The sequence below is a fragment of the Clupea harengus genome, chromosome 24, assembly GCF_900700415.2.
Source record: "Clupea harengus chromosome 24, Ch_v2.0.2, whole genome shotgun sequence".
NCBI classification, from domain to species: Eukaryota; Metazoa; Chordata; class Actinopteri; order Clupeiformes; family Clupeidae; genus Clupea; species Clupea harengus.
The window spans coordinates 19,623,518-19,635,043 of NC_045175.1; the positions used below are offsets into that span (position 1 = coordinate 19,623,518).

The 11,526-nt window shown below is 44.1% G+C and overlaps 1 protein-coding gene across 2 annotated transcripts in view; it reads left to right on the forward strand.

Moving 5' to 3' along the window:
- LOC105909541 (noelin-2-like) overlaps positions 1-11,206 on the forward strand; it is a 74,103-nt gene extending 62,897 nt beyond the window's left edge. For both annotated transcript variants that reach the window (XM_042703548.1, XM_031562346.2), the window contains exons 6-7: positions 6,500-6,614; positions 8,924-11,206. In XM_042703548.1, the coding sequence (XP_042559482.1) occupies positions 6,500-6,614; positions 8,924-9,504 (696 nt within the window). In that variant the 3' untranslated portion in view covers positions 9,505-11,206. The remainder of the gene's footprint in view (positions 1-6,499; positions 6,615-8,923) is intronic.
- Positions 11,207-11,526: the final 320 nt, after the last annotated feature.

Below are 11,526 nucleotides of genomic sequence, written 5' to 3' on the forward strand. Positions count from 1 at the left end.
ACACTCCTTTTAGAAAGATGAAGAATAAAGCCTGGTCAAAGACAGACAGCGTCCGTTCCAGTTTAGATTATTTTATGCTTTTGTTCACCGCAGTGCGCTGACAGTGAAAATTAAATTTGCGTCAATTTTATATTTTGTTTTTATAAATTCATGAATAAATTCATAAAAATGAAAAGTTTGTGTGATCGTCCCACTCGAGATGAGTTTCGAACATTGTAAATTAGATTCACCTTAATTTTAAGAAAATGCTCTTAGATTTTGCGTGAACCCCTGGAATGAGTTTTTTATGTTCTGTAGAAGTTAGGAGTAAAGGCTCCAGACAGTGTTGTAGGTGTTTGATTTAAAAGCCTTAAAAATGTCTAAAGGGAATATTCAGTGGGTGTGAAATGCAGGTGTTTCATAACTGAGATAGCGGAGTTCGTTGAGGACATCTTACTTTTGTCAGCAGATGACATTGTTTTAGATTCATTTTGTATGAGAAGTCTTCACCAACGGCAAAAATTAACTAGGAAACGTATAAAGAAGTAGGTTACAGCTTGTGTGTGTGTGTGTGTGTGTGTGTGTGTGTGTGTGTGTGCGCGTGTGTGTGTGTGTGTGTGTGTTTATGCACGGCCGTGATTTGGGATTTTAGTGTGTTATGGGTGTGTAAGAGACCCTCTCTCTCATATATGTATGTTGTGTGTGTGTGTGTGTGCGCGTGTGTGTGTGTGCGCACGTGTCTGTGTGTGTGTGTGTGTGTGTGTGTGTGAGTGTGTGTTTATGCACGGCCGTGATTTGGGATTTTAGTGTGTTATGGGTGTGTAAGAGACCCTCTCTCTCATATATGTATGTCGTGTGTGTGTGTGTGTGTGTGCGCACGTGTCTGTGTGTGTGTGTGTGTGTGTGTGTGTGTGTGTGTGTGTGTGTGTGTGCGTGTGCACTCACCCGTGAAAACGTGTGTTTGTTTTATCGATTCTTCTCCTCCCCCCTCTGGGATTAAAATAGACACAGGCAAAGGTTAGGAAGACTGCACGAGAAGTTAACACGAGACAAAACTCTCAAACACAGTAGCTCCTCAACAATACCAAGAGTTTGTGTGTGTGTGTGTGTATAAATCAGCACGTATATGTGTGTGTGTGTTTCAGTATGTACTATGTATCAGCATGTGTGTGTATGTGTGCGTGTTTTAGTGTATGTGTGTGTCAGTGCATGTGATGTGTATTAGCATGAGGGTGTATGTATGTGTGTGTGCGTGTGTGTTGTGTATGTGTGTGTGTGTGTGTGTGTGTGTCAGCAGTTGTGCATGGGTATAAATCATTGGAGACGCTAGGCGAGGCTTCTCCAGATAAGTCTAATCGTCTGTAATGCACCACCATGGATTCAAAAATAACACACCCAAAATAAATAAATAAAATAACACACCCAAAATAAATAAATAAAATAACACACCCACATTAAATAAATAAAATAACACACCCACAATAAATAAATAGAATAACACACCCAAATTAAATAAATAAAATAACACACCCAAAATAAATAACAGTGGGCAAAACACTGAAAGTCACAGTCACTATGAGTCACATAAAGCACATGACATCAATATCCGGATAAAGTGCATCTTATCCATCTTCTCATTTGATTTGCTTGCTTGTTTGTTTGTTTGTTTGCAAGAGAGTATTTTTGTGATTTTTTAGGATTACTTGGAGGGAAGGTTGAGTAGATGGTTACTGTAGGTGATACTGATGAGGCGGTTAGATGAATGATGTCATGTAATGGTTACTGTAGGTGATACTGAGGAGGAGGTTAGATGAATGATGTCATGTAATGGTTACTGTAGGTGATACTGAGGAGGAGGTTAGATGAATGATGTCATGTAATGGTTACTGTAGGTGATACTGAGGAGGAGGTTAGATGAATGATGTCATGTAATGGTTACTTTAGGTGATACTGAGGAGGAGGTTAGATGAATGATGTCATGTAATGGTTACTTTAGGTGATACTGAGGAGGAGGTTAGATGAATGATGTCATGTAATGGTTACTGTAGGTGATACTGAGGAGGAGGTTAGATGAATGATGTCATGTAATGGTTACTGTAGGTGATACTGAGGAGGAGGTTAGATGAATGATGTCATGTAATGGTTACTGTAGGTGATACTGAGGAGGAGATTAGATGAATGATGTCATGTAATGGTTACTTTAGGTGATACTGAGGAGGAGGTTAGATGAATGATGTCATGTAATGGTTACTGTAGGTGATACTGAGGAGGAGGTTAGATGAATGATGTCATGTAATGGTTACTGTAGGTGATACTGAGGAGGAGGTTAGATGAATGATGTCATGTAATGGTTACTGTAGGTGATACTGAGGAGGAGGTTAGATGAATGATGTCATGTAATGGTTACTGTAGGTGATACTGAGGAGGAGGTTAGATGAATGATGTCATGTAATGGTTACTTTAGGTGATACTGAGGAGGAGGTTAGATGAATGATGTCATGTAATGGTTACTTTAGGTGATACTGAGGAGGAGGTTAGATGAATGATGTCATGTAATGGTTACTGTAGGTGATACTGAGGAGGAGGTTAGATGAATGATGTCATGTAATGGTTACTTTAGGTGATACTGAGGAGGAGGTTAGATGAATGATGTCATGTAATGGTTACTTTAGGTGATACTGAGGAGGAGGTTAGATGAATGATGTCATGTAATGGTTACTGTAGGTGATACTGATGAGGAGGTTAGATGAATGATGTCATGTAATGGTTACTGTAGGTGATACTGAGGAGGAGGTTAGATGAATGATGTCATGTAATGGTTACTGTAGGTGATACTGAGGAGGAGGTTAGATGAATGATGTCATGTAATGGTTACTGTAGGTGATACTGAGGAGGAGGTTAGATGAATGATGTCATGTAATGGTTACTGTAGGTGATACTGATGAGGAGGTTAGATGAATGATGTCATGTAATGGTTACTGTAGGTGATACTGATGAGGAGGTTAGATGAATGATGTCATGTAATGGTTACTGTAGGTGATACTGATGAGGAGGTTAGATGAATGATGTCATGTAATGGTTACTGTAGGTGATACTGAGGAGGAGGTTAGATGAATGATGTCATGTAATGGTTACTGTAGGTGATACTGAGGAGGAGGTTAGATGAATGATGTCATGTAATGGTTACTGTAGGTGATACTGATGAGGAGGTTAGATGAATGATGTCATGTAATGGTTACTGTAGGTGATACTGAGGAGGAGGTTAGATGAATGATGTCATGTAATGGTTACTGTAGGTGATACTGAGGAGGCGGTTAGATGAATGATGTCATGTAATGGTTACTTTAGGTGATACTGATGAGGCGGTTAGATGAATGATGTCATGTAATGGTTACTGTAGGTGATACTGAGGAGGAGGTTAGATGAATGATGTCATGTAATGGTTACTTTAGGTGATACTGAGGAGGAGGTTAGATGAATGATGTCATGTAATGGTTACTTTAGGTGATACTGATGAGGCGGTTAGATGAATGATGTCATGTAATGGTTACTGTAGGTGATACTGAGGAGGAGGTTAGATGAATGATGTCATGTAATGGTTACTGTAGGTGATACTGAGGAGGAGGTTAGATGAATGATGTCATGTAATGGTTACTGTAGGTGATACTGAGGAGGAGGTTAGATGAATGATGTCATGTAATGTAGTTTAGTGCATTGGGAGCCACTCGGTGCATCATGGAAGTTGATGTATCTGTCTGCAATTTACTGGTTGGCGTGTGTCTTTAGAAGAAGATCACCGTCTTATCTCTACTGCACAGAACCCTTTGTGTTTAGTTTAGTTTAGTTTAGTGTGTGTGTGTGTGTGTGTGTGTGTGTGTGTGTGTGTGTGTGTGTGTGTGTGTGTGTGTGTGTGTGTGTGTGTGTGTGAGAGCGTGTGTGTGTGTATGTGTGTGTGTGTGTGTGTGTGTGTGTGTGTGTGTGTGTGTGTGTGTGAGAGAGAGCGTGTGTGTGTGTATGTGTGTGTGTGTGTGTCTGCTTGTGTATTGGTCTCCTCCTTGACACTACTCAAGGTAAGGCAGAACTTTCTAGACAGATTTTCTTGTCCCTCGTCGATACTGGCCAGCCAGCGAGGGGACCAAATAAACAGTCTTAATTATAGCCGAGACCGCAAAAGCCACAGCAGCCATCTTTGAAGTCAGTTTGAAAGTCATCATGCTCACAATAAGTAGGCTTTTAGGAAGTTGAAGAATGAAGCCTGGTCAAAGACAGACATACACACACACACACACACACACACACACACACACACACAGACACACACACACACAGACACACACACACACACACACACACACAGACAGACAGACACACACACACACACACACACACACACACACACACACACATACACACACACACACACACACACACATACACACCCACTCCTTTTAGAAAGATGAAGAATAAAGCCTGGTCAAAGACAGACAGCGTCCGTTCCAGTTTAGATTATTTTTTGCTTTTGTTCACCGCAGTGCGCTGACAATGAAAATTAAATGTGCGTCAATTTTATATTTTGTTTTCATAAATTCATAAAAATGAAAAGTTTGTGTGATCGTCCCACTCGAGATGAGTTTCGAACATTGTAAATTAGATTCACCTTAATTTTAAGAAAATGCTCTTAGATTTTGCATGAACTTGGCCCCTGGAATGAGTTTTTTTATGTTCTGTAGAAGTTAGGAGTAAAGGCTCCAGACAGTGTTGCAAGTGTTTGATTTAAAAGCCTTAAAAATGTCTAAAGGAAATTCAGTGGGTGTGAAATGCAGGTGTTTCATAACTGAGATAGCGGAGTTCGTTGAGGACATCTTACTTTTGTTCAGCAGATGACATTGTTTTAGATTCATTTTGTATGAGAAGTCTTCACCAACGGCAAAAATGAACTAGGAAACGTATAAAGAAGTAGGTTACAGCTTCTCTGTGTGTGTGTGTGTGTGTGTGTGTGTGTGTGTGTGTGTGTGTAGGTGTGTGTGAGCAGCAGAACAGGGAAAGAAAAAATCTAATCGTCTAATTGGGTTGTTTCTGTCAGAGTGTGCAAGCAACACTGGATTCTAAATCGCCTTTCTCAGCATTTGGCTCCGACATCAGAAGCTAGCGAGTAAGCAAAACTAATTTGAACACAGCAAAACCCAAATAAACTTCACTACTGCATCCACCCTGGCAGCAGTTCTAACAAATGCATCACAGTTGCTGTCAATTTTGTGTCGCTATATCTATGACAGTCTTTCAAACAGGATTATTTCTATTTTTTAAATTTTGACATTTTTAAATTGTGTTTTTTTTTTTTTAGAAGCCCCTAGGTTCTTAATGCGACAGCAAATCAAAGTGAAATGAGAGTGATTGACAGTTACGTCTATTGACCGGTGTTTCTCGTGGTTTATGACTGCAAATGATACCTAGTGTTGAGTCAACTTGTTTCCGGTTCCTTGTTATGCTGTTAGAATCTCCTTCGACTCCATTGCCTGTCAAATTGTCATACGTCTATACATACATGCTTTGTCTGAGTTCTTGATTTTGTATTTGTTTATCAATCCTTTGAGTTTTACTTCTCCGCACCTATCCTTCATATGCCTCTTCTGACAAACACCAGAGGAGCATCACTGTCTCTATCACTCGCTATCTATCTGTCTCTCTCCATCACTCACTTATATCTGTCTCTCCCTATCACTCTCTATCTATCTGTCTCTCTCCATCACTCACTTATATCTGTCTCTCTATCACTCTCTATCTATCTGTCTCTCTCCATCACTCACTTATATCTGTCTCTCCCTATCACTCTCTATCTATCTGTCTCTCTCCATCACTCACTTATATCTGTCTCTCTATCACTCTCTATCTATCTGTCTCTCTCTATCACTCACTTATATCTGTCTCTCTCTATCACTCACTTATATCTGTCTCTCCCTATCACTCTCTATCTATCTGTCTCTCTCTATCACTCGCTATCTATCTGTCTCTCCCTATCACTCTCTATCTATCTGTCTCTCTCTATCACTCACTAATATCTGTCTCTCTCCATCACTCGCTATACATCTGTAACAGGGAAATGTAACAGCGAAATGTACTGCTTTTCCATTCGTATGCACTTAATTCTCTGTGACTGAAAGGGCCAGTGGTTGTTGTTGTTGGGTCGTTGTGGTTGTTGTTGTTGGGTCGTTATGGTTGTTTGTTGTTGGGTCGTTGTGGCTGTTGTTAATTGGTCATTGTGGTTGTTGTTGTTGGGTCGTTGTGGTTGTTGTTGTTGGGTCGTTGTGGTTGTTGTTGTTGGGTCGTTGTGGTTGTTGTTGTTGGGTTGTTGAGTTCTCTCTATATCAGACCTGCTCACCTATTATCTCTCCTTTTTTTGCCTCGTCCTCTGCCATCTGCCTGGTCCTCATCTTCTTCTTCTCTGACCTTCTTCCTTTTCTTCCTCCTCATCTTTTTTGTTCTTTTGTTCTTCATCCTCCTCCTCCTCCTCCTCCATCAGGTCTGGTCCATGGATGGCTACTTCAAAGGCAGACGGGTTCTTGAGTACCGGACCATGGGCGACTTCATCAAGGGACAGAACTTTGTCGTGCACATACTACCTTATCCCTGGGCAGGTACTGTACGAGCTGATCTGCTCTACTGACAGGACCCCACTCTACTGACAGGACCCCACTCTACTGACAGGACCCCACTCTGTATCATTCACCACACCACACTCTACTGACAGGACCACACTCTGTATCATTCACCACACCACACACACTCTACTGACAGGACCACACTCTACTGACAGGACCCCACTCTGTATCATTCTCTACCTTTAAGAAGCTTTTGAACTATTCAGAGAGCACTTCCCGTCCTAACTGGCACTTCGACTAGTGCGTAACTTGCAATTACAGCAGTTACATTTCTGCACTTCTTTCTTTCTTTTTTATTTCATTTTGTTATATTTCTTATGTAAAGTAGTATTTATTTATTGTTACACCAGGTTCTATTGCTCGTAGCTTGAATATTCTCTCCCTTGTACGTCGCTTTGGACAAAAGCGTCTGCTAAATGACTAAATGTAAATGTAAATGTAATTCACCACACCACACTCTACTGACAGGACCACACTCTGTATCATTCACCACACCACTTTACTTAATTAGCTGAACACGCCCAATGTAGCCTAGCTAATTAAGAGAATTACAACTTCTCTCTAAGTAAAAAAAAATATTGATCGCAAAGAAAACAGATAGTCCTAATTATACTGGCTCTGATGAGGTGTGGTCAGTGGCAGGGATAGATAGAGAATATAACAGCTCTGACCAGAGGGGGCGCCAGAAACAAGACTGAAATCCCCGGATCTAAAAAGAGGAGTCCTGTGGCACTCAGGTGTGGAACACCACAGGTGAAGGGAGGAGGTGAGGGTGTGTTGGTCCACACCCTGTATTAACGAAAACTTAGCCAGTGACATTATTTTATCCTTCTTTATTTAAAACTTACAGAAGTCTAGTTTTGGCTTCATCTATTCAATGTGCGTACCTGCAAACACTCACTTCCTTATACCCCTGATCTCACATCACACCTTTGAAGCCTCAGATATCCATGGAACAAAGAAAAGTCAGAAGCTCTCCTCGAAATGATAAGTTGAGTTCAGGTGAGCCGGGCGTGCTATATATAGCTCCGGCTCTCAATCCAGCGCACCCCCCCACCCCGACATCTGCCTGTTATCTATCCCTACTCTACACACCCAGTTGGATTATACTATGTATTATAATGCTTTTAATTAGCTAAACTCAGGTGTGTTCAGCTCCTCAAGAACGTCACTGATGAGGCTAGTCAGGTAAGAATAGTACAGGACAGCAGGAAAAGATGGCCGATGTGCAGAGCAGAACCCTGTGGTAGCAGAGCAGAACCCTGTGGTAGCCCTGCTATGTGCCTGGCCCAGTCAGCAACTCTCTTGGGAACGATAAATTCAGTTCAGGTGTGCTGTACTTGCTATATATATATATAAAAATGTTCTGCAGCTAGACTCGCTGCAGGTGGATTGATTTCCACATCATTAATCCTTTCACACACGCCATTTTTCCTCCTAGTCTTTTTTTTTATCCCTCTAGGTCTGCATTCCCAGAATATTTCTGCTACGGGATGCTGTGCCTTACATTCTGATAACGGCAGAGTCAGAATAGAGAGAAACTAAAAAAATATCTCTGAGACTCTCCTGGGAGCTGTGAATTCTAGAATTCCAGTAGAATTCCAATAGAGTGAGAAAAAACAATGTCTCTGAGACTCTCCAGGGAGCTGTAAATTCTAGAATTCCAGTAGAATTCCAATTCCGTCAGACTCCATTAACCAGGCAGGAGATGATCAAAGACTCTGGGACTTTCCTCTGCTCTGAGTGAGTGGACGGAGTCCTACCATGGCTAAGTCTGATGGACACGATAGATATGGTGACATCCTTGAGAGCAGGTTTATTCTACTGTGTGTGTATAGATTGTCACATACAGATGCAGGAATGTGTGACTCTTAATTGTCTCTCTATACCCTCTCGTGATCTGTTTTAACTTTGACCTATTTTATCTCTCTTTCTTTTTCTTTTTCTCACCCTCCAACTCTCTTTCTCTCTTTCCCACTACCTGTCTTCCTCTCACTTTGTGTCTTTCTCCCTCTCTCCTCCTCTCTCTCTGTCTCTCCTCCTCTCCTCTCTCCACCTCTCTCTCTGTCTCTCCCCTTTCCCTCTCTCCACCTCTCTCTCTGTCTCTCCCATTTCCCTCTCTCTACACCTCTCTCTCTCTCTCTCCCCTTTCCCTCTCTCTACACCTCTCTCTCTGTCTCTCCCCTCTCCCTCTCTCTACACCCCTCTCTCTCTCTATCTCTCTCCCATCTCCCTCTCTCCACCCCACCCCACCCTTCCACCCTACCCTAACCCCCCTCCCCCAGGCACCGGTCACGTTGTCTACAACGGCTCCCTCTACTACAACAAGCACCAGAGCAACGTGGTGGTGCAGTACCACCTCCGTCAGCGCCGCGTGCTCCTGCAGCGCAGCCTCGCCGAGGCCGGCTACAACAACACCTTCCCCTACTCCTGGGGCGGCTGGTCCGACATCGACCTCATGGCCGATGAGACGGGCCTGTGGGCGGCCCACTCCAGCCTGGCCCGCGGCGGGAGCCTGACCCTGAGCCGGCTCGACCCGGGAACGCTGGAAGTGCTGCGCTCGTGGGACACGGGCTTCCCGAAGCGGAGCGCCGGCGAGGCGTTCCTGATCTGCGGCACGCTCTACGTGACCAACTCGCACCTGGCCGGCGCCAAGGTGCACTTCGCCTACCACACGTCCACGGGGAGCTACGAGTACGCCGACGTGGCGTTCCACAACCAGTACGCTCACCTCAGCATGCTGGACTACAACCCGCGTGAGCGAGCGCTCTACGCATGGAACAATGGGCACCAGGTGCTCTACAACGTCACGCTCTTCCACGTCGTGCACGGCGGAGGGGGGGGAGGGGGGCCTGGGGAGGCTTAAATGGGGGGGGCGGGTGGTGAGGGGGGGATTAGGAAAGGGACGTGGTGAAAGGGGTGTTGGGGTGTTGGGGGTTATCATTTGGGTGTCAGGGATTAATTCAGTAAAATTCTATTCAATTTGATGTATATAGCGGATTAAGGGGGATCATGGGGGCAGGGTTGGGTCTCTAGCTCCATCTAATGAGCAGCTTGAGTCACTGTGCAGTGCAGTTGGTCTAGACAGCTGGACTATGAACATTTATTTATTTATTTATTTATTTATTCATTTTCTGGACAGGCTGCAGATAGGTACGAATATGAGGAATATATTTGGTCCACAATCACCACGGTGACGGGGTGCCTGGGGAAGTTTGGAGTTGGAAGCAAGGTGCTGGCTGATGGGGTAATTAGGAAAGCAGGTATATATTTGGTCCACAATCACCACGGTGACGAGTTGGAAGCAAGGTGGTGGCTGATGGGGTAATTAGGACAGCAGGGTGGTGGCTGATGGGGTAATTAGGACAGCAGGGTGGTGGCTGATGGGGTAATTAGGAAAGCAGGGTGGTGGCTGATGGAGTAATTAGGACAGCAGGGTGGTGGCTGATGGGGTAATTAGGACAGCAGGGTGGTGGCTGATGGGGTAATTAGGACAGCAGGTTTGGGTGGAGACCTGACAGGGAGTCAGAGGACAGGTGATGGATGGGGGAACTGATTTGAAATTCCAGCTCCTTTTCATGAGCTGGGGAGCCACATTAGAGCTTAATTCCCCAGATACTGAAAACCCCAGGAGGGTAGTGGTAGGGGGTTTAAAGAATGTGGAAGGGAGAGATGTGGAGGGAGGTGGGATTTGAGGGGTTGTGGGTTGGGGTGATAAAAGTAAAAGATTCAGAAATCCGGCATCTGAGAAGGATGAGAAAGAGGTAGAATTGCGTTCACATTCATAATTCCGATTCCATTCAGTGGATTTTTGGAGTTGCATATTGGACTCAGACTCACTCTGTATTCTTAACGGCTAATTCCAAATCTGGGCCAGACTCAGACATGGTCCGGGATCCAAAATGTCCGGGATTCCAGGTCTGAGATCCATGGTCCAAGATCCAGGATGTCTGGGATCCAAGGTCCAGGATCAATGGTCCATTATCCAGGATGTCTGGCATCCAAGGTCCGAGATCCATGATCTGGGATCCATGATTTTTCAGATCTGAAATGTCCGAGACACTGTGGATATAAAGGAAAGAAAGTATCAAAAAGTGGAGGGCTGACGAACTCTTGGGGGACCTGGACGGTAAAAAGAGGAGACTGGTGTTGTGTATATTCAAGGCTACCTGAAGCACATTGCTGATTCTATTCTCTATTTTCTTGGACAGGAGCTATCTGAAGGACTGACAAAAACACTGATCTGAAACACACATGTAGGTACATTTGGTGTGTGTGGTTTGTTCGGTGGCTGTGACGTGGTGGTGGGGATGGTTGGTTAGTTGGATCTGGTTTGGAGGTGATGCCGATATGATCTGCCTGGGACGCACTCCACACGGACCCTCGTGGACTCCGAGCGGGCTGGGGATTAAGGGTGTCTACAGCATGAATGAGAGCTTTCTGTCTACCGCGTAAGACTCATGTGAGAGCTACGTGAGACCTATGTGATGGGCTTTTCATGTTGGACATTTCTGCATAATCATATTCACTGGATGTAATCACTTGACACTGTGCACTCTTAATTGGGAAATGGGTTGTGGTGGTGGTGGTGGGGGGGGGGTGTTGGGGTTGGGGTGGGGGGTGGTGGAGGGGTCAGGGGGTAGGGTGGGTTTCGGGATGGGAAGGGATCGAATAGCGGACGGTGGTAAACGGATCTTAGAAGACACGTTTCTGTAGCAGCTACAACATGGACCTAGGCCAAGTCCAAACACTCCTTATGTTCCATGATTGCCATACAGTGACCCAGTTCTTCCTTATCAGAGACGAAAACCCAAAGCTTTCAAATGCTCTAAGAGAGCACTGAAAATAGAATACCTATTTGTTTGTATTGATTTCATGGAGGCTGGAC